At 40.7% G+C, this 27,389-nt stretch overlaps 1 protein-coding gene and 1 long non-coding RNA gene across 11 annotated transcripts in view; one reads left to right on the forward strand and one right to left on the reverse strand.

Annotated features, from left to right (window-relative positions):
• The window catches only part of ENTPD1 (ectonucleoside triphosphate diphosphohydrolase 1), a 126,040-nt gene that overhangs the window by 87,543 nt on the left and 11,108 nt on the right, over positions 1-27,389 (reverse strand). For 3 of the 10 annotated variants that reach the window (XM_070223792.1, XM_070223837.1, XM_070223801.1), the window contains one exon: positions 26,823-26,981. Coding sequence is in view for 2 of the 10 variants with exons in the window: in XM_070223751.1 (XP_070079852.1) it covers positions 8,815-8,830 (16 nt within the window). In the remaining 8 variants the exon portion in view is untranslated. Of the gene's footprint in view, positions 1-7,689; positions 7,826-8,814; positions 9,102-9,251; positions 9,392-26,822; positions 27,034-27,389 lie in introns of those variants that run through there. The other 7 variants (XM_014733279.3, XM_070223810.1, XM_070223751.1 and 4 more) reach the window with 5 other exon arrangements.
• Positions 9,529-16,637, forward strand: LOC102148935 (uncharacterized). Its single transcript, XR_288857.4, has 3 exons — positions 9,529-9,666; positions 10,518-10,635; positions 16,314-16,637. It is a non-coding gene; the product is annotated as an uncharacterized lncRNA (long non-coding RNA).

Genomic DNA, 27,389 nt, shown 5'->3' on the forward strand with positions numbered 1-27,389 from the left:
TCACATAATATACCAAACATTTTACTTATTTTTTTGCTTATTGTCTGTCTCTCCTAACCCCTCCATCAAGAACATAAGCCCCATGAGGTTAAAGATTTTGTTGTTTCTTGCTGTATCCTCAGTGCCTTGAATAGTGCTTGACACATACTCTTTGCTCAATAAATTTTTGTTGAACGAGTGAGTCCATCTCCCTTCTGCTGGCTCTTATCTTTCTCCTTGTTGCCTATTCTGCAGCTTTGGCACTTCTTTTTGAAACTTCGTTCTCAAAACACTCTCTGCATTGGCTACCAGGTTCAGACTCTTTCGTTGGCTTTCTCCTACCTTTCTAGGCATTTTTTCTGAATATCTTTTCTTAAATCCTTTCTCTTCCCATTCTTTTATTAATGTTGGTGTTTCTGTAGGTCCCATTGTTCATCCTCTTCTAAAACTCATTCTCTAGACTTTCCAGGGTGACTTATTCATGCCCATACTTTCAACCACTGAGTGCATGCTCCAACTCCACCTCCCATTATCTCTCAATTTTGGTCAGACCTCTCCAAGCCCTAGACCTAAATTTCCAGCAGTAAACAGAATACAGTCATCCCGAAGTATCCGTGAGAGATTGATTCCACGACCCCCTGCAGATACCAAAATCCACGGATGTTCAAGTACCTTATATAAAATGGCATAGTATTTACATATAACTTATTGCACATCTTCCCATATACTTTAAATCATCTCTAGATTACTTGTAACATCTAAGATAACGTCAATGCTATGTAAATAGTTGTTATATTGTATTGTTTAGGGAATAACTACAATAAAAAAAGGTCTGTATATATTCAGTACAGATACAACCATAGGAGGCCTTTCGATTGGTGGGTGGTTGAAACCGTGGATGTGGAATCCACAGATACAGAGGGCTGACTGAATCTCTGCCTTGATGTCTTACAAACATCTCCTATTTAGCATATGCCAGAATGAACTTGTTATCTCCCTCCTCCCCTGCCAAAGCTACTCTCCCTCCCCCATTCCCAGCCTTACTTATAAACATTTGTTGACCCAATCATCCAAATCTAAACTTGAGGATAAGTCTTGACATCTCCCTCTCCTTTCCTCCCAACAAACCACCTAGCCCTCTAGCTCAGACTCTGCCTCAGAGATATTGTCTAAATCCAGCCCCTCCTATCCAACCTCTTGTCCCCCACCCCTGTGTCAACACCTTAGGGCAGATCCCCATCATCTCTCAACTATGGGAAGCCTATCTCTCACATATTGCAGAAGCTCAATACTAGTCTCCCTGCACTGCTCACCAACTTCTTGGTTCATTCCCTAAATTGCTGCCAGAGTGACCTCACAAAGCCAAGTCTTATGACCACTGAGTATGAGGATAGCATAAGCGAAAATACTTTGCCACACTCTCTCACATTCTTGTGAAAATGTACATCTGTACCCTAAAAGAAATGAGTGTTTTTTCCCCAGTGAAATGCTAATGCATTAGAATTAAAAATGGCACTAATATCCAGCATCTCCTCTTCTGAGACAAGGCAGCTTGACCAGGGGCAAGTAAGCAGAGGTCTTAGTTGGCCCTCCCAACACCCATTAACTTGGAACCAACAAAAGCACAATATGGGAGAAGAGTAGTAGAGTGTGATGGGAAGGGCAAGGGAAACTTTTTGGGAAGCCCCAGGTTTGTTTTTTTGTCTTGCTTTGTTTTGTTTGTGTGTTTGTTTTCGCCTCTGTGAACTTGCAGCCATGTGTCTACCATGAATATACAGAGACCCTAGAACTGACCTCCATCAAAAGGCATTACTCAGGAAAGGCGCTGAGCAGTGGAGCAGGAGCTCACTCCCCAGTTCAACAGAGGTGTGCTCTCACTGGGGAAGGGGCAAAATCAAGAAAATGAGTGCAGAGAAGGGTCCTTCCTGAAGGCCTTTATGCCTCTGGACAATGGAATTCTGACAGCCCTAGCCTCTCTATCCTCTGAAACATGACTTACATGGCAACAGGACTTTTGCCTTCTTTCCTGGATCTGAGTGAGCTTTTTCTGCTAGAGGATTGAGATGTCTTCTCATACATAGAAGGGGATCTAGGATTTGGTGATTGCATTCTTACAGGATCCAAACGAAATGTGAGAGAGCCAAGAGCATTCCAGCCATCTCCAACATTGGACTATGATAAATCTCCCCTAATGCTTACTTAAATTCTTTTTAGAATAAGGTGAAAAACACATACATTCATTTGTACACACATACAAAAGGAATCTCCTTTCTTTCAAGGATAAGGCCTTAGATTAAATAAATTTCACAATAAAGTAGAAAGAACAATGGAGGCAAAGCTTGCCTCGAAAATACATGTGATTCAGGAAAGAGAAGGAAATTTCTCCTGTTTATTTTTCAGTTGGGTACAAGAGGATGTTGCTATGAGAAGAGAACAGACTAAGATGAAAGATTTCATGGAAGCCAAAAACATTGCAGCTGAATGAAAGTTTATATTGGAGATAATTAAGAAAAACTGAATCAGTGATGTGGAGCACAATGTGAGGAAAATGTTTGCAAATATAAAGAAAAATAAATGATGGAGAGGGAGAGAGAGAAAGAAAGAGAAAAGAGACAGAGAAGGGAGGGAGGGAGCCCTTTCTTTTACATTCCCAATTCTCCATCATGCACCTCTTTTCATTTTTTCACAATAAACATGATTCACATCAACTGAAATTCCCAGAGGTATCAATAAAAGTATACAAAAGTAAATGCACGTATATTATAATTTCACACAGAAGAAAATTATGATTGGAGAGGGATTACTGTATAATTGAAATGACTGGATAGATTTATTAATATACAATTTTATCTTAAAAACAGAATATATCTATTAACAAGTGCTCAAGGATTTATAAAAATTCTCTACATGCTTAGGTACAAAGAAACCTCAGAAATTATAAAACCATATTCTCTAACCATTGTGAAATAAAATGAAAAATTAATTGTTTAAACAAAAATAATCATTTCGAACTTAAAAAATATATTATCATGGGTTAAAGAGACAATAAAAATGCAATATCAAACTAGTTTGAAAACTATAACACCACAGATAAAAATGTATTGGATCTGTGTATAGTTTTGGTCTCGGTATAAAAGTACTAAGAGAAGATTCAGAAAACTGTTATGAATATGACAGAAAAACTTGAATACCCTTATTTTATGAAGAGCTCACAAAAATTAATTTAAAAACATAAAATCCAGATAATTAATAAACCAGCAAAGGATGTAAATAGACAGTATACAAAAGAAGAGGCACATTATGTAAAAAATGTCGAATTTACTGGTAATTAAAGAAATAGAAACTAAAACAACATAAAAGCAGATAAGATCATTTTTTTAGGAAAAAAACACCGAAGTTGTCAGGGAAGCAGCAAAACAGGAATTGCTTGTGGGAGAATGAAGGGTCCACCCTAGGGAAAGCAACTTGGCAACACGAATCAAGAACTTTTAAAAACATTTACAAGTTTTAATCTAGTAATTCTACTTCTGGGACTCTATCCTCAGCAGGCAACTCTACATATGGAAAAACTTCATGCACAAAGATGCTTATTGGAAATAGAAACAAATGTCTCTATTTCCTATTTTTAAAATTGTATATACAGCCTAATGATTACAATGCTGTCTTATAATTTTTCAAGGTCCTAGTCAAGTAAATGCTAAAAGAGAGAAACAACCCCCGCATAGTAAAAGGAACTGCAAGGAAATACACCAAAATATTGTCACAAGTGATTGCTTTTCTTCTCTTCTCTAATCTATATTTTCATGTTTTCTTTAATGGCCATGTGCCATATTACTTACACCCTCACAGACATAAAGGAATTGTCCACATCCTTTGTACAAATCAAGGAAACACCTCTTCATGTAGGGCGTACACTGCCATTGTTCCTAGGTCTCTAAAGTATTTTGATATTCTAGCACAAAAACTGCAGGATGTAAGCATGCTAGGCAAACTCTCCCCTGCCTTCTTTTCTCCAACAACTTCTTTAATCTTCATAATTCCCTCAACTTTCCAAACCTAAAGAAATTCCATCGGTCCTCTCTGCACCCACTTTCCTCCTTTCGCCTGGGATTATTACCACCTCAGTTCTGCAGAGTAGAGACAATGCCCCAGGCACACTGCTCCCAGTCTCAAGGCCTTGAGTCCCTGCTCCCTCCTGCTCCCTGGCACTCCAAACACCCAGCACAGGGTTCTAGAGGCAGCCAAATGTTCTGGTCCAGTACTTCTCAGGTTGGAGGCAGGGAATGAAAGCAGTTTAGGGAAGCTTGGAGCTATGGAGAAAAGGTGGGAGATGTTTAGGAAATCCAATATAGGACACTTTTTGTGTAACAGTATTTTGTGTTGATAAAGATTCAGACTTGTTTCTTGTATGGAAAATTGGGGGCCTCAATTTCCTGTTCTAAGACATATATTTACCGCAGGAACGAACGAGTGAATGAATATATGAACTAGGCTTCCTATCATTCTGCAATAACATAGTTTGATCAGTGACTCAAAGTGGTAGCTTATGAGAGGGGTGGGGGTGACACTGGGGAAGGGAGGGATTGGTCATTTGGTACCAAAATAAGCCCTGAGACTAAGGCATGCAGTGACCCTATAACATTGCTAGTCGAAGTGCGGTCTATGAAGGGGGAGCATTACCATCACCTGGGAGCTTGTTAGAAATGCAGAATCTCAGGCCTTACCCCAGAGCTTCTGGATCAGAATCTGCATTTTAACCAGATCCCCAATGATGCACATACATGTGAAAGTTTGAGAAAAACTGCCTTAGAATACACACGCACATTCACCAAGACAAAGCTAGTGCCTCCACTCTGCTGCACTTCCACCAAACCATCAAGAGGTTTGATGATTCTTTACAAGTGCTGCCCTCAATTTTGACCTCCCTCCAAACGGTTTCAGGGAACGGAGCTCACGAGGAACAGACCCTATATAATTTTCCCTGGGCCTCACCTTCACTCTGCACAAGCTGAACCCAGCACTACTCAACCAGTGACAGGTGGGATTAAATGCTAACGCCCTTGGGCACAATCACTGGTTACAGAGAGTGCAGAAGCAAACAGGGAGAAAATACTCTTAAAATGTGGTTTGGCAAAACCGCAAAACCAATCGCCGTCAAACTGTTTACCACATGTGCCTAATTACCATGCAGGAGATGGAAATCATCATGATTAAGGCTGATTACTTTGGAAAGGTTTATTCAGTGACATGACTGGTAATCCCAACCTCATAGTCCAGGCTAAACTTTGGACTTCTGCCTTCAAATCTCCAGGATGGACATGTAAATAGGTTCCTTGCTTGGAACTTGGAAAATGTAAAAGAGCTTTTTACTCTTACATCTAGGCTGTAGTTTTGGTAAAAGAAAGAGAAAAGTTCTTTAAGCACTGCTGAGACTTGAAAGGGGCTTGTTGTGGGCACCAGACTCTACTCATCGTTCTAGGTCCAATAGAAGTGTCCTATCCTTTAGAGTTTTCCCAGAAATTATCACTCCCTAGTCTGTTTCTCATGGCATTTTCTTTAGACTTCTATTGTAGCTCTTAGGGAGGTAGAAGAACTTATCCTTTAGGAACCCAGGCTTTGCACCCTAACTATATGCGTCTAAATTCTCCCTCTGCCTATTACTCCCTCTGGTCAAGTGACTTCCCTCCACAACTGTAAGACGCAGAAACCTATATCATAGGTTTGTCATAAAGATTACACGAGACAATGCATATAAAAATTACAGTGCCTGGCACATAATAAATAATCAATGTTAGCTATTATTATTAGCACTTCACAGAGTCTGGCTTCAATTAGAGTTGGTTGTATATATGTCTGTCTTCCTCACTAGACCGTGAGCAAAGTGTTTATATCACACACATCTGGCATAGAGACTTACAAATGGTAGACACACAATAATATTTGTCAAACTGGTTTGAAGCTATGCCAGGAAGAGGAAAGGGAGGGTGCTGGAAATAAATTTAACGTACTTTATGATTTTACCCAGGGCCAACCTCTATAGTGTTTGTTTTTCTTCTATTATCAGAGTGCAATGTTTCAGACTATGAGGTTGCTATAAAATGGGGCTGGAGAAACACTCTTTCTAGAATGAGATGTTCTGTTCAGAGATAGCATGGTTGTGCTATGAGGCATCTGAAATCTCCAGTTTGGCCCCTGTCTGAGGGCGGGGAGTGGAGGCTGAAGTTCAGCCAGAGCTGGACTGGTCAAACTGGGCGCCTAGGCGTTAGGTCACATCAGCTCTGAAGATCACCCACCTGGAAGGGATGAATCTTGTTTCTCAGTGTATTCACTTAGAGGGATGTTTTTATAGATTGCACAAAAGAGCTGTATGTCCCAGCTGGAGCTCTATTGCAAACTCAAAGTTGCCCTTTTAAACCAGCTTCCTGACTCTTGGGTGAACATCAACTAAAATAATAATAAAAATATAATAATAATAGTTGGTCTATTTACTAAATATTTATTGAGTGCCCATTATGTGCTAAACATTGCACTAGACGCTGTAGATCCAAAAGTAAATAAAGAAATTATAGAAGGGGGAAGTGGGAGGCGATGCAGAGGGCAGGAATGTTAACAAGTATGATGAGTGCCACCTTAGGCATAAGTGGGAAGGTGTTGCAGAAACATCCATGGCGGGGGCCTAACTTACGGCTTGAAGGGTTGGAGAAGGCTTAAAGCAGGGACTAACAACCAAGATAAGGCTTGAAGGAGTGATCCCAATAGCTAACAGGGTTTTTTTTTAAGATTTTATTTTTCCTTTTTCTCCAAAGCCCCCCAGTACATAGTTGTGTATTTTTAGTTGTGGGTCTTTCTAGTTGTGGCATGTGGGACACCGCCTCAGCGTGGCCTGCCCAGCAGTGCCATGTCTGCCCCCAGGATCCCAACTGGTGAAATCCTGGGCCACCGAAGCAGAGCGCACAAACTTAACCACTCTGCCACGGGGCTGGCCCCCGACAGCTAACATTTATTGAGCACATACCATATGCATCAGGTCCTGTTCTGAGACCCCTGCATGAATCCCTCATTTAGTCCTTACAACAACCCTAAGAGGTAGATAATCTCTTCATTTTACAGATGAGAAAACTGAGGTACAGTTAGTAAATGATGGAGCTGGAATTCAAACCCAGGCAGCTTGGCTCCAGTCTAAAGGGGAAGGAGAGGGCACATAGGCCTTCCAGCCAGAGACAAGTGCCTTGCAACGGCATGGAGGAAAGAAGCAAGGTTTCTTGGGGAACTGAAAGTGGTTGAGGGTGGGGACAGAAGTTGGGAGATGACTGGGCACCCTCTGCCAGTTAGAGGGGAAACCAGAGGCAGGAGATTTCTGGTCTGGTCTGGACTTTCAAAAACTAGCTGTGTGATTCCTGTCACCTAACCCTTCCTGGCCTCAGTCTCTCCCTTTTGTAAAAAGCAATAATAACAATACCTAGGCTCTACTATAGAGAATGGCCAAGAGCACCAAACAAGAAAAATGTATGTGAACTTAAGAGCAAAGCACAAATTCCTTCCCAGACTTGAGATTTCATTAGTATCATTTCCCCAGAAGCTTCAGGGATTTGCAAACGTGGAATCAACGATGTCAGGGCAGTGGGAAGAGCCTTCGGAGTAAAAGTGTTGGGGAATAGAAAGGCCCACGTTCCCTGTGTCCAACTGCCTGCATCCAAATTCACCACTTACCGTGTGAGCCCAAGGCAAGCCACTCTCTCACTATCTCAACTCCATCAGCTGGAGAATAGGGGCTGATAATGATGGCACTCGTAAGCTGATGTGAAGAATAAATAACACGTGCAAAACGCTTAGAACAGCTCCCGGCAGAGTGAAGACTGAGTAAACCTTAATGGCTATCATTATGACCGTTACTAAGAAATCTGTTGGCTACTCATTCCATTCCTCCACGTTCTATGTGATAAAAAAGTGTGGGGATATTAAACATTAGAGATGATGAAGAAGGTTTTCAACCCTACACAGCCACACTGCTGCACAGATTCTTCCCAGCTGCTACGGGCTGGCAAGCAGCTGGCTCTCTGTCCTGGCAGAAAATGCCCAAAAGAGGTAAAAGACAGAGACTGCACACCATCTAGGCAAACCAGGCTGCTCTTGCAGGTTTCAGACAAAATCTAAATATAGTCAGTCAGATATGCCTTGCTTTTTTAAGATAAAACTGTTCTTCTTTGTCATTCCACATCCCCCGACCTCCCACCCCCCCCCCCCCCCCCCCACACACACACACAGACACTCTCCCACACATCCCAAGAAACTTTCGGTCTTTTGCAAGACATACTCTGGGGTCCTGTTGTGACAGCCTCTTGCCACACTGACTTCTCTGTCTGACTCGCCGCAGAGAAGCCTTTGCTAATTTCACAACAGGAAAGCACGCAGGAAATTCGAGAACAAAACAAATGTACACAGGGAGCCCAGCATCTTCAAGCAAATATGCTGAGGTACCGACTCCAAGCAAGATGACTCTGGACTGTAAATGAGGCAGCTGCCTCTTAAACTGCAAGGGGACAGAAGAAGTCAATTACCTCTAAAAAAAACCAGATCTGAATACAAATTGATAATGAATATTCATGAGCCCCTCAAGCTTGCTAAAAGCCACCCTTGACTACAACTCCTGGGCTTTGCTTGCTAAAAAGTTTCCCAAAGTTCTTTCTCGGCCTCCTCTCAGAAGGAGAGGGTGGGAAAGTTCATTTAGGGCTTTTTACCTCTTGCTCTTTCAAGTACTTGCTTTTGGTCTGGGCTTTTGGCTTTTCTTTTTTTTTTTTTTCTCAAGATTTCGGATCAAATCAATTTTGCTCTTACCCTTTCTATCTTCCATAATTGGCAGCTTTTGTTTTCTTCCTCTTTGCTTTTTTTTCAGCCTCTGCTTGCTGTGGTCGTCTCAGTGAGAGAGGTATTCAAGGAACAGAGATATAACAGACCCTCGGGCTCGTGGGAGGGGCTAAAGCAGCCAGCCCCATTTCGGAAGGAACTCAAACCCTATGTCTTTCATTGACTGGAAAGGACAGATTGGCGGGGGAGTGCCGCTGCTCATTTCCCTAAAGCTACACGAAGGCTTCCCCGGGTTGTAACTTTTTGTATTCTTGAAGCAATGTATGTTCAAATATCTCGCGCACGCTCTCTCCCTCCCTCCTTGCTACAGAAATCTGTTTTCCCCCTTGAAAAATGTATCTTGGCTGCAAGCAAAAAAGCTATTTACTTATTGCAATTTTGAAGCCAGATAACAAGAAACTTGTTACCTTGATTCCCACTGGGAAGGCTGTGGGACGCAAGAACAGTTCTTCCCGCCCCCTAAAGCCGATGGCTTCCAGTCCCCTGAGGAGCAATCCCTTTTCGAGGCTCCTTAGACCAGATGAGCAACGTCTCCCCAGCTTTGGACGCCGCGGCAGGAGGAGCCGTGTTATTGGTCAGAAAGCCGGGCGGGACGGCAGACGAGGCTGCTCGCTGGGAACAACTATTTAGCCGTCCTGACGCAAGTCGTCCACCTTTTCCGAACTTTAATCTCCCACCTCTTAAGTCTTAGGAGCATGAATCGGCACGCCCAGGCTTGCTAAGATGACCCAAATGCAAATGAGAGCCTGACCAAAACATTTTTAAACTCTGTATACGGAGTTATTTTGAAATCAGGACCAGAGCTAACTCTGCAGGAAGGAGGTAAGTCCTCAAGTCACAAGGGCCCCTGGGTAGCTTCTCCCTCTATGACACTGTCACAAACCTTAGTATTTTCGATTTGAATGAGACCCCAGACATTTAGTCTAACTAGGGTTAGAGACGTGGAAAAGTTAAGCCACCTGCTCATGTTCACACAGAGAGAGCAGAGAGCTAGTGTCTCTTATTTGCTACCATGCTCCCCAGCAGCTAATACAGTTGCTCCCACAGGGTAGGCTCTCAGTAAATATTTGATGAATGGTTGAATTAATCAATGAATAGCAGCAAAGTAGGAATGTACATCTGGTTTCCTGGTTCCTAGTTCATGCTTTTCTACATTGCCTCTCCAGCTTGAGAATGTGTGTCTAAAGCCAATTATACCATAAGACATTTTTCTTCATATAAACCATTAAATTTGTGACCATTACAGATTATTTTTGACTCTACATAGAAAATATATTCTCCATTATACTTTCAATCATACTTTATTAAGGGCAGGGGCTGAGTTTTTAGTTTCAGCATTTATTACCCCTCACAGTGTCCAGCACATAGTACGTGCTCAATAAATTTTGGATGCTCTAATAAATCTGGGTCTGTACACTAAGGCTCTTTCTTTATCCTACTAAATGGTTCATAGTTACAGGATTTTGCATTTATAATAACAGCTAATTATACTAAAGGAAAAATCCACTGAATGCCTTCTCCAGAGCCAGTTTAGACTCCATCTCTAATAAAGAATATTGGTTTGATATTTGTCCTATTGCGGTAAAATTGTTTTTAAGTAACATAATGCAATATTTGTAAAAATCAATAATTTTTATAATGAGTTTATGACTGTCTTGGCATCACTGTTTCAGGAAAAAACTTGAAAAAGAGCATGTCCACAAAACATCTCGTGACCTACAGAAGAGAAAACAGACCATCAAGCTAGAAGGAGAAAAGACTGATTGAGGGGAAGATCAGAGTGGATGAGAGGTTAGATGGGAGAAACAAACACACAAGCACCTGAACATGTCAAGGAGAGCCCCACTTTGGGTACTGTGGTAACAGTTTATTTCAAACAAAAGTAAAATTCAAAGCAACTCCTATCATGTTCTCCTTGGATATCACATTGTTGACGAAAGGTTACTTCGACAACTGACTCATTCTCTTTCAATTTGATCATAGAGAGAGAAGCTATCTAGAGTAAAGGACCCAACTTCTGGTTCAACCAGAAGAGGTAAAATCTCATTATAATAACTAGCACTTCATAAAAATTTGAAGTTCATCTGAGTTGAATATAGTAATAGAAACATAGTTTTAGCCCCCAACTCATATTATGTGAACTTTTTGACATTTAATGCTTTTTATGGTATCAAGCTCTGCACTACAATTTAATCATATGTCTGGTGTTCACACCCTCCTCGGCATCATGAAAACACTGTAGTTAAGTAAATATTACTTGTCATTCATCCAAGAATAATTACAGAAGAGATCGTGTTTGTGTGTCTTTTTAAAGGCCCAAGAATTTATCTTAAAAATAAATCCTGTTTCTGAACCAAAAATTATCACCATTATTTATATTATTCTTATTTGTAACAGGAAGTAGAAGATAAAAACTGCACTCAGAGAGACGGAGGGAATTGTTAGAAAGAGGTAGAGATATTCCATCTTTCTTAATGATAAATTGGTCTTTGATAAATTCTTAGAATGACTGCAGTTCCATTTTTTTCTATACTGTCAACCTCTCTCATTGTACTGCCCAGATGATCTTTCTGAAGTGTATACCTGATAATGTCATTTCAAGGCTAAAAAAAATCTAGTCTCCTTATCATCCATAAGTAAAATTCAAATTCCTATCAATACATAAGGTCTCTCTCTACCTCTCTAGACTCCTTTCCTGCCATAGGTCCCTGTACTCCAAAAATGAATTATAATTAGAAACCCATAGTCCTTTCATGACTCTGCATTTACACAGGTTGGTCCCTCTGCTCAGAATGCTCTTTCCCCTCTTGTTCACCTGGTCCTCCTACACATCCTTCATGATTCAGCTTATGTATCTGGTCCTCTATGAAGCTTTGCCTGACCCCTCTCTCCACTCCCTCCACCTCAACAAACAGTACTGACCCACAGAAGAGATGCCACTCATATTATCATGATGTTTTAAAATTTCATTTATGTCTCAGGCCATAATTCTTGGAGTCACATTTGAATCCTCTTTCCTCACAATCCAAGTCCAATCCTTTAACAAATTCTGTGGGTTCCATCTTCAAAATATGTCGAGAACCTGACCTCTTCTCATTACCTTCACTGCTATCACACTAGTCCAAGCCATATCATCTCTCACCTGGTTTACTGTGATAGCTTTCTCACTGGTCTCCCAGATTCTGCTCTTAACCCTAATCAGTCCATTCTCACCCCAGCATCCATAGTGATTTAGTTAACACAAAACAAAACAAAAGATCATGTTGTCACTCCTCTGCTCAAAACCCTCTGATGGCTCCCATCTCACTCCAGGCAAAACTAAAGTCCTTCTGACAGCCTACAAGGCCCTGCCTGGCCTGTTCCTCCTCACCTCTCTGACTTTCTTTCCTATTACTTTCCTTTTCTTGCTCCCTCTGCTCCAGTCTCAGAGTCTTTCCATGTGCTATCCTGTCTACCTGGAATGCTGTTCTCCCAAATATCCACGCAGCTTATTCTCTCATTCCCTGTACATCTTAACTGAATTATTACCTTCTACCCCTGTACAAGATTGTGATCTCTAAATACTATTTTCTACTAAAATGAGCCAAGGCTTTTTGGAAAAATGGCTGATTTCAAGTCTGAGGCAAGAACTGTATAAGATGAGCCTGGAATATTTTGTCATAGCAGAAAGCAAGGATACTGTTTAAAACTACTAGGTTGTGTCAAAAGGAAGGAGGAGCCAACTTCAAATGGCTCCTACTAGCCAAAGTAGTAAAAATTTGAGCATCAATAAGACATAATAACTGAAATGGACTGAAACACATCAGATATGTTGATACCCACGTGTTCATATTGATACTATAAAGAAATCATTGTTCACCTTTGGAACCAATTCACTATTCCAAAAACAAGTAAATAAAGGGGAAATATCAACACCCAACATGCCTTTGCTGTACAAACTGTACCACAGGACAACCAAATAGTTGAGGAGGAAAAGCTTCTCCTTAAAGTATTCCAGATAATAAAAGAATAAAATTGATAGCATTAAAGTATCACCATTGTACACCTAATAAAGTAATGAAGCTAAGCAATAATCATCCATGACTGCTTACATCAAAAAAGGAGCACACACCACACCCTCCGAAGTAATCTTGCCAAAAAACTGAAGACTCTAGATCTAACTACCAGTTGACTGAAATACAGGGCACAGAAACCTATGTTAAAAGACACTAGAGGAAGACAATCAGCAAAATTTAGCCTGGAGGAAACACTATAAAACAATTCAATTTCTTTAACAAATAAATTGCAGCGAAGAAAAAAGAGGATGAGGCATCTATAGAGATTTAAAAGACATTACAACCAAATGCAATATCTGGACATTGAAATTCTGATTCAAACCAACTTTTAAAAAAATACCAAGACAATCGAAGAAATTTGAACATTGATTGGATATCATTTTATAATATTAAAGAACTATTCATTTTTAAGGTGTTTAATAGTATTGTGGCTATAATTTTTCAAAAGTCCTTATCTTTTAGAGAGATATACTGAAATATGTACAGAAGAAATCTGGGATTAGCTTGAAAAAGAGGAGGAGTAGCTGAGGTATAGATAAAACAAGATTAGGAATGAGGTGATAATTATTGAATCTGGATGATGGGTACATGGGGATTTGATTTACTCTTTCTCTGCTTGTTTGAATTTCCTGCAACAAAAGATAAAAAAAGAATCTTAGATGAAAAAAGTGGGAGATTTTCTGATGATAAGCAATAGTTATATGAGGGAATTGTTCCAGGGTTTTAAGGAACATGATTGAATATTCACTGAGTCAGTAGCCATATGCAAAATTGGCTTGGGGTTGAAAGATGCCAAGATTGGCTTGGGGTTAGTTTAAAAAAATTGCTATAATCAGGCTAGATGATCATCACGAAATAGGCTGAGCATTTCATTTAAGGAGCAAATAGTCAGATGAAAGAGATTATCTGCAAGGAAAATAAAAGTTGAACAACAATCTAGTTGAAGCTAAAAAGCTGTTAAACCAGTGTAATCCAGAAAAGTATATTCACTGTGCAATTTGTCTGTAGTACAATAGTCAGGCAGCAATATCAAGATTTTCTTAGATTTCTTTGTGGAATGTAACATGAGGTGCAGAAGTCAGGAAAGACCATACACTTTGTCCAATGTGCAATATCCACAGTGTGGTTTGACGACTTGAGGCTCTCTCCATACACCCAACAGTGACTAAGCAGAAATCACATAAATTTATGGAGAGGTGATGGTAGTTTCTGCCTCACTCGGGGATGGGAGTAGGGGGTAGTAGCCCGTGGGATAGGGTGGAGGATGGGCATTCTGGTCTCTACGGTGTTTCTAATTCTCCATTAAAACAGAAATCTATTGATAAAACTCATGAAAGGAGTTACTCTGGTTTTATGTATCTTAAAATAAATGCCCAGGGTATCTATTGTACAAAATGACATTTTGCCAATTTTAAGAATGCCTGTATTTATCCATTCAGCTTTTATTATATTTGAATATACTAAAATGTTCCTCGTAATATTTGACTCAGTGTTCAAAATGTTATGTCCCATTGATATTTTTTTTTTTTAAAGATTTTATTTTATTTTTTTTCCTTTTTCCCCCCAAAGCCCCCCGGTACATAGTTGTATATTCTTCGTTGTGGGTCCTTCCAGTTGTGGCATGTGGGACGCTGCCTCAGCGTGGTCTGATGAGCAGTGCCATGTCCGTGCCCAGGATTCGAACCAAGGAAACCACTGGGCCGCCTGCAGCGGAGCGCGCGAACTTAACCACTCGGCCACGGGGCCAACCCCTCCCATTGATATTTTTTAAACAGTACTTGCTCGTGGTTGGTTTCAAGTTAAAAGGAGACTGTAAAAGAATGGATTTTTATAATTAATAGGGATGCTACAGGCATGGTAAATCATAATATTTCAAGAATCATGGGGTAAAATGTTATATGTTATATAGCAACTGACAACTCTAATCTCAGGAATTCATAGATTTTTTTTTCTGCCAGTAATAGACCCAAGCCCCATCTCTTACAATCCCTATAAACCAAGATTCTAAGTGAGTACTATTTGGTGTTGGTGTATGAATACTCAACAAACAAAACTTGCCAGCACATTTTAAAAATCATATCAAATTTTCTTGACATTATTTGACATTGTGCTTTGACAATTTAGCATTATACATACATGTCTTATCAAAAGAGAAATACAGGGGCTGGCCCCGTGGCCGAGTGGTTAAGTTCGCGCGCTCCGCTGCAGGCGGCCCAGTGTTTTCCTTGGTTCGAATCCTGGGCACGGACATGGCGCTGCTCGTCAAACCACGCTGAGGCAGCGTCCCACATGCCACAACTAGAAGGACCCACAACGAAGAATATATAACTATGTACCAAGGGGCTTTGGGGAGAAAGAAAAGGAAAAAATAGAAAATCTTAAAAAAAAAAAAAGAGAAATACAGATTAAATGAACTCGATTGAATTTGTACTTTTCTGCCAGCAGTAATAACCTCTGCCCCCCACTCCATCTGCCTGCTGTTACAGGTATCCAGAGACGATAAGAACTCCTATGAGGCATAGGAAATGGGGGTAGGGGTGGATCTGAAAGTGCTCTGAGGGTATTTAGAATACAAATTGGTTCAGAAAATGCCCCTTCCCTTCTTTTAAGAGAAAAGTAGACACACTGTCTCTCAGAGCCGAGCTCTGGTTCTCAACCTTGACTCCATATTATAAGCACTTAGGGCACTTAAAAATGCTCGTGTCTATCCCCCGCCCTTACAGACTGGGATTTAATTTGGTCTGGGGTAGGACTCAGGCAAGATTTCTTTTTTAAAGGGCCCACATGATTTGTTTTTCTTCTTTTTTGGTGAGGAAAATTGGTCCTGAGCTAACATCTGCTGCCAGTCTTCCCCTTTTTGCTTGAGGAAAATTGTCCCTGGGCTAACATCTGTGCCAATCTTCCTCTATTTTGTATATGGGACACTGCCACAGCATGGCTTGAAGAGTAGTGTGTAGGTCAGTGCCCGGGATCCAAACCCGTGAACCCTGGGCCGCCAAAGCAGAGCACATGAACTTAACCACTACACCACCAGGCCAGCCTGGCCCAGATGATTTTAATGTGCTGCCAGGCCTTTAGAGTAAAGGAGATCCAGGTTCAAATCCTTACTATATGATCTTAGACAAGTTAATGAGCCTCTCTGAACCTCAGTTTCTTTATCTGTACAACAAAGATTTTTTTAAAAATCGACTTCACAGAGTCATTGTAGTGGGAAAAGGAGAATAAATATGTGAGAACTCCCAACAGAGACCCTAGCACATAGGTGGAACTCCACAAATGTGAGTTCCTTTCCTATTCATTTATATGCTAGATCTGATACTGACCCTGATATCAGTTTCCCTACAGTAAATGCAGCATATATGGGGTTAAAACCAAAACACTCATTCCCTGCTTACTCTGGCTTCCTGGCTCCAGAATCCACTATCCTCCATGGAGACAGACACTGTCAAGGACAAGCACCTGGATCATCTCCTCCCCACAAAGAGATACAGGCTGGTGGGAAAGCTGCTGACCAGCAAGATCACGGGCTCCCTCCTCTCTGCAAGTAGTCTCAAGGCCAAAGACAAGCTGGTGGGAAAGCTCCAACCAGCAAGGCCATATGCTCCCGCCTCCCCTACCTAAAACCCCAAATAAAAACCCTTCCTTTTAGCTTTTTGGGGAGTTTGGGATTTCAGCATTAGCTGCCCTCTCTCCTTGTTCAGAGCTGTGCAAAAATAAAATTCCTACTTTCTTCCACTATCCCCGGTGTCAGAGATTGGCTTGCTGTGCAACGGGTGAGTGAACTCACTTCAGGTTCAATGTCAGATCTATGTTCAGATAAAACAAAACATTGTCTTCTCTTCTGTAACTCTTACTTTTTCCACCTCCAATATCTTCCATTTATTTTTCAGAAGTAATCCCAGGTGACTTGAGAATGAAAGCAGAAGTCTCTTTTATCCTACAGCACAAAGGATCTCTCTAACCCTCTTCCCCAAATTTAAAGTGATCCTATATATTCAACAGCAACTGTGGGACTGGAGCTATGTTGAGAGGGGGGAATGGGGAGTGAAGTATGACCTGGGGTCACCCATGTCTTTGTCTTTCGAGGATAATCCAGTGGGCTTGGTAGTCAGGGAGGAATGCACTGAACTCTGAGCAAGAGGAAGCCCTTAAATGTTGCAAAATGGCCAGCTCTTCCAAAGAGGAAGTTTGTGACCAAACAGTGGCACCAGAAGAAGGCAGGCCTCAAGCACATAGCACAGCAACTTCAAGTAGAGCAGACACTCAATAAGGAATTTGCAGAATTGAAATGAAGATCCTAAATTCCAGGTAAACATCTAACTTGACCCAGTGCTCAATGGAGTCTGTGTGGTGTAGGCATTATCTTAGTTTACATCACTGGTTACATTAGTGGTTACCTGACTCATAACCATCCTTATCTGAGCTACAACAACTGCCTCGCTTCTGCATGAGCTGAAATCTCTTACATTTCCTGTTGAAATATCCTCTTCACCCCCTTCATCCTACTACCCTACCCGAGGCCCGGATTCCTCTAAACGTCTCAAAGGTTTGCAGAGATACGGAGTGAACTTTCATTTCATTAAAATGATGATTTCATTGCAACTTCCATAGGCAGGCCCCAAATCCATGAGTTGCAGGTATGATAACTGATAACAGCTCTAACTTCTTTAAGGTCAAAGACATTCGTTTCCAAAGAAAGCACTCACAATCCATAAAAGTCTAATCAATTTATAAAAGCTCCAACTATTTTAAAAATATTTTTAAATTTTTATATGTTTTTTAAATGTCAAATTTAAATAGAGATGGTAAACAGATAATTGGTTGCCAGAGATACATTTAGATGGGTAGAGGGTTGAATAGATGAAGCACTAGAGATTTATTAGGCTGGTGAAACTATTCAATATGACTATAATGGTGGATACATTACAATATGCATTTGTCAAAACCTAGAGAATTTTAGAGGACAAAGAGTGAACTTTAATGTATACAAAGTTTTAAAAAATCATTCAGGAGGTTAAAAGATCCCAGAATGGAATGTAGATGGTAACAAAAGAATTTAACTATATTACAAATGTATGAAAGAACCTCATTGAAGGGAGTAGGAGAAAGGGTGCTGACCTAATCATTTTGGAAATGAGTGAAGTTTGTAAGACTAAAGGCAAAAGGAACTGTACAAAAGCAAATTACCCTACTCGATAAAGCTGTTTCCCATGGAGATACAGGTTCATAATTCTGAGGCCACTATATACATATACTGGAATGGAACAATTAAGTAAATGGATGACAGTAGGAGTCAGGATTCTCACTGTTGGAGTGGAAAGTTGCAGATAGGCAAGGGGAGGTGGCTAGAATGATCCATGTGGTATTGGATTAGAGTTAGAGACATTAGTATGAACTCATGCTTTAGTTTAACTGAGCATGAGGACGAACTCATGTTTACTTTAATATACAGATGGATAAAAAGGGCAATATTTATAGTTGTGTGTATATACAAGGTTTAATACATATATTCCCCTGCTCTGTCAGCTGAGAGGGCCTCTAAGCAATGACACCCAAGTAGCAATGAGTACACCTAGCCCCCAGAGCTTTGTATTCTAAAACCATTCTCCAAAAAAAGGAACCAGAACTGCCTGGAGAAATGGCTGATTCTAGACACAGTAGGTGAGCCTGGAGCATCTTGTAGTGCCAGAAAGCAAGGAAGTGGCCAAAAAACCCCACAGTGATGGAGTATATCAAATTGACACAGGAGCCAACTGTAAGATCTCTCAATAGCCCAAACTGGAAATAAAATACCATTCAATTATAACCCAAAGTATAAAGTAAATATCCATGAGACTATACTGATAAAAAAATTAATGAATAAATTAATTAATGAGGAAGAATAGACAAATCTCCTGTACAGAAGAATTCCAAATAATTTATGTAGATACTCTGTCCTCTAGGAGGTGGAATATAACTCCCCACTCCTTAAAGTGTGGGCTGCACATAGTGGCTACCTTCCAAAGAGGAGTGTATAGGGAGGGAGAAAAGTGATTTTATGCTAGGGAAACCTGACAAACACTACCTCAGCCACATGATCAACATCAACAGCAATAAGTCATGTTGATAGCACACACCCTTAGTATGATACAATGAAAATGGCACTTTACCTTTCTGGTCTTCCTCCAAAAAATACATAACACCAGTATGTATAATCATGAGAAAGACATCAGACAAATCCCAACTGAGGAACATTCTACATAATGCCTGACTAGTATTTCTTAAAACTGTCAAGGTCTTCAAAAACAAGGAAAGTCTGAGAAAATGTCACAGCCAAGAGCAGCCTAAGAAAACATGCGGGTTAAATTAATGTGGGATCCTGGATGGGATTCAGGAGCAGAAAAAGGATATTGGGTAAAAACTAACGAAATTTAAATAAAGTATAAACTTTAGTTAATAATAGCATATCACTATTGGTTCATTGATTGTAACAAATGTACCACTCTAATTTAAGATGTTAATCATAGTTGAAACTGGGTATGGAGAATATGGGAACTTTCTAAACTATTTTCACAACTTTTCTGTAAATCAAAAACTATTCTACAATAAAAAGTTTATTTTAAAAATAGGTTGTTAAACATTGTATAGGTGTTTAAATGCAGCTGTTGTACCGAAACCCTTTGCTGCAGCACATTTTTATTAAAATAACTGCTAAATGGACACACTTTTGCAAAAGTATTTGTTACATATGATTTCTTGTTCAAATAGGATTCATTGTCTCTACATCCAGCAAAGCAAAGTTAACTTGGGCCGTGTGCCAAGACATGGAAATAGCCTTGTTATACAGACTCACTGTGATAATGGTAGTATTCAAATCTTCCCATCCACGACACACAATATTCCCATTGGTCTAAAAGAAAAAAACCCTCCAAGTTGATTCTCCACTGGCTCAAAAAGTTTCCAAATAAGTGTCTCTGGGGAGAAGTCAGAAACTCTGGGGCCGGGGGAGAGCAGGAAAGAGGAGTCACTGCTGGTTCCAGAACTTGAAAAGAATAATAATAAAGGAAGGCAAATGCCTACACTCCTCTAGAGGTCCACCTTTATATGTGACCACTGCCAGAGAACTTAAAGCAGCTCTGAGAAGGAGAAAAGTTGGAGTTAAGAAAAATTTACCACATTTAACTGACCCTAAGTACGCAGGATTGTACTTGCTAAGCAATCAAGACTCCAAAGAGCATAAATCTGTCTTCTAATTCCAGACATTAGAAGTCCTAGGAGGCAGGGGAAAATTTTGAAGAACACATGGCCTCTAGATTCTTAAGCTCAAGATCTTAACAGCATGGCTCACACATCCAGTTTTTGAAGACAGTAATAGCCCACAATACCAGGCCAGCCTATAGCAGGAAGCTCTCGTGTTGCTGCTAAGGCCTCTGCCTCTGCAGAGATCAGCCAGGGTGATGGACAATGGAGACAATGCCAGAGTCAGGCACCCTGCTCTCCTTTACATTAGGCCCTTCATCCACTGGAGGCCAACAGAGCCTGAAGAAATAGGAGAGCAGGAAAAAATAATAGCGATTTTCCGACTTTTGAGATTACTTAGCCTAGATGGTTCCCCTGGCTCGTCCTTCAAGGTCTAGTTCAAACCTTAAATCTTTAAATTCTTCTAGCTAACCCTTTCTCCTCCAAATTCTGAGAGCATAATTCTTCTTTCACAAATGCCAGGGAACTTGGCACTTGCTTAATGCCTTGCATTGCTAGCTTCTTTTCATGTGTAATAAATCTCATATATACAATCTGGAGTCTGACTTCAAATCCTTGAGTCTTACTGCCAGTTCTTTTTCTCTCCTCTCCACACGCTTCCTTCCATATCCCATAGCACCTAGTCCAGTGTTTTGCATATGTGCTTAATAAATAGCTGATCTTGATTGACTATTCTGATCTCCCTCAAATTGCCTTAAGAAAAATTAAATGTAAATCAGGTCCTGTAAATCAGGAATCTTGCCTTTCTGGCTAGCCATTCCAAAATAGCCAGGACGTCATCAAGATTACATCAAGGCTACTTATGGTGAGAAGTGGTTTGAGGTGAGAATAGGTCTTCTCTCTGTCACCAACAGGGTTATGCATTTACCTGACCAAATTTGCCTTTCCTGACTCTGGTCACACAGGACTCCTTGGTTCCCAGCTGACTGACCACTCTATCTGGTTTTGATGCAGGTAGATAATGGTATCCAAGCCTGCGGACAGTGACTCCTGGTCTGGTCAAGCAAAGTGACCCCAGCCCTGGACGCTCAGCCCCAACATCGACTGCTGTCCTGTCCTGGGTTTGCCTACTCTCACACCTCATTCATATCTGACACTTCCCCTATTTTGAGAAAGAATGGTACATATTCTTACCTGAGCCCTTAGCCTTAAGAAACCCCGGCAGGCACAGGACATTATCTGAAAAAATTCTAATCATTAGACCATCATGCTCACATAGAGAGTCCAGGGTCTGACGCAAAACAGTACTCTGCTTTTTCCTATGAAACTGCTGATCAGTCCATGCACAATCTACCCCTGATGAGTATTAGTCATGCATTCATTTACTCAACAAATATTTACTGAATACCGACTGTATGTCAGGGATTGTTCTGGGCATCAGGATTCTCCTGGTCTCTCTAGTCTCCATTTTCACTCCTTCCCTTTTACGCTATCATAGAAGTCCCAGGCCATAGTTAATGAGTTCCATCAGGTTTTCCTCTTACAGAATGATAGTGATGGTAGGATTTAGACCCTTCAGATACTTCAGCATGATATACTTATAAGACAAACATTTCTCCTGCCAGTATGACCACCTCTCATACTTATAGATCTCTTGTTGTTCTATCACAGGGTCTTTAGTCACTTTTCACCACCTCGCCAAAGACTTCCTGCTACCATCTTAGCCTGATGTGGGCCAGGAAAGACGTGCAAGGTCAGAAAATGCCACCTTGCAAATATCACAGTTTTTTAAATGAGATAAACATGAAAGAATGGGGGGTAGGTAGAGAAGACAAGATAGAGAGTTTCAGAGGAATTCAGCAAGAAGTTGGCTGTTCTGCAGTCATTGCTAGTTGAAGAAAGCTCAATTTCAAATCTATTCAATTCAAATAAATACAAAATTAAATTAAATTCCTTAGAATAAACTTTAGGATTGTGTAAATAATCTAAACATTGGGAAAATTTTTTATTTTTATTTCCCAATAACTGTGACTTCCCCAGAGAGGTTGTTCCTGATCTCCCATTCTAAATTATACTGCTACACTCTTACAGTTCACCCTCTATTTGTTCTTTTTTTTTTTCTTTTTGAGGAAGATTAGCCCTGAGCTAACTACTGCCAGTCCTCCTCTTTTTCGCTGAGGAAGCCTGGCCCTGAGCTAACATCGGTGCCCATCTTCCTCTACTTTATATGTGGGACGCCTACCACAGCATGGCTTTTGCCAAGCGGTGCCATGTCCACACCCGGGATCCAAAGTGGCGAACCCTAGGCTGCTGAGAAGCAGAACATGCGAACTTAACTGCTACGCCACTAGGTCAGCCCCCTCTATTTGTTCTTTGTAGCACTTATCCAGTCTGCAAAGATTTACTTATGAGGTCATTGCTTAATGTCTTTTTCCTCCACTAGAGAAGATCCAAGAGGGCAGGAACCATTTCTGTTTTGTTCTCCACTGAAAATGTAGACCCTATACAGAACCTGCACATAATAGGAGATCAGTAAATACTTGTTGAAAGACAGAATCAAAATTCTTTTGCCTAGTTCCCTCCCTTAGATCTCTCTTCAGACTTGTAGGTCCACCACTTTATCTTAATATTGTAGAGTGTCTTAATTCAACCTCAGTACACTCAATTAGAGGATGCCTACCCAGAAACTCTGCTTTTAGTAAATATGTAAGTATATATGTGCAAAGTTGTATATTGCAGCATTGTTTTTAGTGTCCAAAGCAAAGTACAGCCAGGAAATTACCAGGAATGATTGACTAAATTATATTGATGAGGGGGGCAACAGAGCTAAAGTTTACACTTTGCACTTAGTCATTAACCAAGGACTGGGGGCTGGGAGCATAAATTCCTAGGCACTTCTGGGCTCCTGTGAGCACAGGCAAAGCGTGTTCTAGCAACCTGAGGGCCTGCTCACAAAGAGACACAGGGGCAGGCTGTGGGGAAGGCAACTACACCAGGAGCAGGTGTGCATGGAAATGTTGAAGAGATCTGAGGGCCTGTGAATGCAGCACTGAGAAATCCACTATAGGTAGTTTTGAGAATAGTATGATATCATCGCAATTTTTTAACAAAAACCTATATATGCATATCATGCGTGAGCAGGACAAAAGACACAGAAGGATCCTACTCTAGGGGAGGAAGATAGCGTGGAAATGGCTGGAGGGGTGGAAAAGGAGTTTACTGATGTTTCGTTATACATTTTTCTATTATTTCTGCTAAATATTAAACATTTTAATAAAAATTTAAGGGGAGAAAGTTAGCCAGAACCTTTTAATAGATGTACCATTGCCAAGTAAAACTCCTTCTCAGCATATGAATTGGTCACACAAATCTCTCCCAACTCTGAAAATTTTCTGATCTAGTCCAAAGCATGTAACAATCTCTATTGCTTTTAAATTCATTGCTCAGCATATAACAGGCAATTTACCACATTAAAAAAAAGTTTAGGTTTGCTGAATTATAATCTTTTGAAATGTTTTAAAAACCAATTGGGAGCCCAGAATTAAATTAAAATTCACTTGCATTAAGTACTGTTACAAATAGCTCATCTGAGCTGGCAATCAGATGAAAAGATATCTTCCGTGCAACATTAAGCATGCTCGTGCAGAATGACAAACACAGCATAACTTACAGTTCTGCCTGGAAACAGACAGATTTCTTTTGACATTCATTGCAAGACAGACTCTGAATTTCAAAACATTAAAAATCTGTTTTTATCAAGTGTTTTAGAATCAAGGACATACAGACTATATATAGAAAATGTCGCTAAGCCTACCCACTCCACTGTTCGCCATAATTCCTTCCAGGAAAAATAGAAATTGCATAGAGGTCTGTGCTCTGAAGCCTCTGGAATGACAAAGAGAAAACTGCCAGTTGAGAAAGGTGTCTGTGGGAGGGAAAGCTGGGAGAGTGAAAGGTTCTGCACTCTGTGTGCCATAATGCCTTGCAGACAAGACAACGTTCATTTCTGCCTCCATAATCCAAAGGATGGACAACACAGATTTTACGGAATATGCTCGAGTGTGACATACAACTAGGGGAAAGCAGAAGTAACTACCAGAAAATACTTCATTAATACTTGAGTAATACATAACTATTTACCACATATACATTTGTTACTGTACTTTGTGTTATGAAATGGGAGCAAGCTAGAAGAGAATCAATGAGGAAAATAATTCTTTCCCCCTTCTCTATCTAACCGCCCTCTAGTTCCTTACTTTGCTTAGCTGGAAAAAGCTTTGTGAAACAGAGACTGCAACGCTCCCAAACAACAAAGAATATGCCATGGTTTATTCTAACTATGCTATATCACCTAGCCTCCTGCAGAGCCTTGTCATAGACTGCTTTTTGTCTCAGTTATTTATGTATGGAGCAGATTTAAACCACCATGTTTCGGTGTCCAAGACATTTTGTTATTTTTTATTTTCTTTATATCAACTTAAATCCATCTCAACTTCCTCTGAGCTGGCAAGAAAGTCAATCATAATCATCACTGGAGTCCCCTTCCCTCCCTGGTTTACACCAGAATCTGAGAGAAGCACATGGATCAGAAAATGGGGGGGAGGACTTCTAGTCTCTCACCTACCTTGATCCCTTCTGATATTCTCACCACTCAACCTTGAAATGTGACAGGCTTTCTGTTCCAATGCTAAGTAGGGACGGGGGAGGACTGGTGAGGGGGTTTTGCCTCACCTGGAAGCCCTGGTGCCTAGAGTGGAGCCTTCTTTTCTGAGGCATTATCGACCCGGATACGACCACAGAACAAGCAAGGGTACCCACTACCCATGGGCTCACCAACCTCCATCCCCTTCCCAGTGCTCCAGAATTTATGCTCTTTCCTGGCCCTCACAGGTACCCTTTATGTCTTCCCTCTTACCCTATTGCTTCAGGGCACCTTGTGTAATTTCAACAATAAGCCAAGGTAGGATTGGGAAACCACAATAATTGACATGTTAACAAAGTATCCTGCCACCTACACTGTTATTATCATTCCTTCCCACCCCAAATTTCCCTTCAGTGCTCACCCCACCATGCGTCACTACTAGACCCGGAGCTCCAGAGGGAAGGGACTGTTTATTACTCATTCTATGTCTTTTAAAATACCTAACATGGAGATTCTCAACATCTGTGCTCAAGAAATCAAATCCCCCAGCAGTCCCTCCAAATTTTTATCGGTGTGTTGAAAAAATTTATTTTTGCTACAATTGAGTATAAATATTGTCACAGCAATGCCTGAGACATGAAACAAAGCACATCAGACAGCTGCGTGTGGAGCAGCTTTGCTGTATCTAATAAGTATGAGCTTAGTTTTTAAAAATAATCAAGCCAAAGAGACACATTTTGGGATGGCCAATTCTGATCCCCCACAGTCCCACGTTTATTTACACCTCTAATCACAGCTTCCACTAGGACTTTATCAACAGATCTCAGTCTTATAATATGGGATAGGGGAAGCATTCCCAGCCAGACATACTGTCCATTTTCAAAACACACTCAAAAAATGGATATAACTTCTTCATATAATATTAGCTCAAACATTCCAAACTTTATAATCTTATCAACACTTATGCTTTTATATTTTCTCAATGTAACTGGAGCCTGAGTCAGGGTCTTAAGGCTAGTCATTATATTTTTTTGTATTTCCTTTTTAATTTGGTCTTTCCATAGGTACCAATAAAACAATTATGATGAAAGCTCTCTAAAAAAATTTTCCAATTTAGAAGTTTTTCCACTTTAAATAATCCATCATCTGCCCACATTGACGAGTAGGATCTTAATAGCAACTCAAACCAATAAGCCTTTATGGCTACCCAGGGATGTGAGAAGCATCCCCAAAAAAGAGTACAAAAGCAGCAGACCTTGCAAGATCCAGAAAGTTCATTCCCAAAAATAGCCTAAGAAAGCAAAGGCCTTTGTTTCACAGGCAGTACAGGTCAAGATGACAAATGCCTTTTATGAAAGCAACTGGGACCCTTTATGACAAACTCACCTGAAAGCTGATATACAGCCAGTCAAAGAGAGTGCGTCCTGGAACCCCAGGCTATTCAACCGGCAATCAAGATGCACACTGGTACATGTATCCTCCGGATGGCAGAGACCAGAAAGGTCACAAGGTGAAGCTCTCAAGACACAGAACAAGATGAAAGGAAGAACCTCATCTTATATGCACATTAACAGCTTTAGCTAAGCTTTGGATCTCTCGGAGCCAAATTAATAGCTAGGAGTGAGAGGCCCTGGGGTTGGGGATTATGTGTTTTACAGAGTACCTGGTTGCACATACATTTTCTTGATGTTGGTGGGAGACGTGTGTCTTCTACCCTGCTCCATGACCAACTTATGCTATCACAGGAGTCTTCTTGAGGTGGCAAGCACCCTAATGGCTCTTAACTGCTTGACCTGTGCCCACCAAATTTGCAGCCTGTTTGGCTTCCAAGATGCCATTAGCAACAGCTTTCACTTCACATGCATATTCCCAGACAACAGGCTTATAGAGATGCCTGCATCTTGCCCTGTGGTTTTTCCTTTTTATGATAAATGACACTAACGACAGAGACAAGGAAAAATAGTGACCATCTCTGGGAGGAGAAGGATCAAGCAACCAATGAGTACTTAAACCAAATTTACCAGAGTTGCTGAGTCCAAGAAGCTAGTTTCACCAATATTTTCTCCTGCTAATCTAAATTCAGAAAAGGAAAAAACACTCACCACTCTCACTTCCACCGGATCCTGCAGGCAGAGATCTGTGAGACTGACATGGTAAGAACTCTTATCTCCTTATCAGGGGTCCAGGAAGTCTCAGCTGCAGTGGTCCAGGAGTGAGCAGTGTCCAGCCAGTGAAGTTTTGTCCCATCCTCATTGCCAAAACTGTAGGGGAGGTAAGAGCTATTCATCTACCCTCTAGGTCCTTCTGGCTGGTCTAAGAATTAAATTGACATGAAACAGAATAACAGGAGAAAATCAAACAAAGTTTAATAACATGTATACATGGGAGAAACCCAGGAAACCTGAGTAACTTGCCAGAATGGCCGAAGCCACCACCTTTAATATCATCTTCAGCTAAAAACAAAGGAGGAAGTTGGGGTTAGTGGTTTGGGACTTCCAAGGGGAGAAGGGCAACTTACATGGAGATGGAAATGCAAATGTTTGATAAACAAGTATTTGCTGAGCCATCTATAGACAATGTGACCCAAGAGAGAGAACTTTGATAAAAATGGGTTTGTTAGTGCCTTCCTGTCTATCATACCTAGTTTTACATTATACTATAGTTTTCAT

This window comes from Equus caballus, chromosome 1, assembly GCF_041296265.1.
Source record: "Equus caballus isolate H_3958 breed thoroughbred chromosome 1, TB-T2T, whole genome shotgun sequence".
Taxonomy (NCBI): domain Eukaryota; kingdom Metazoa; phylum Chordata; class Mammalia; order Perissodactyla; family Equidae; genus Equus; species Equus caballus.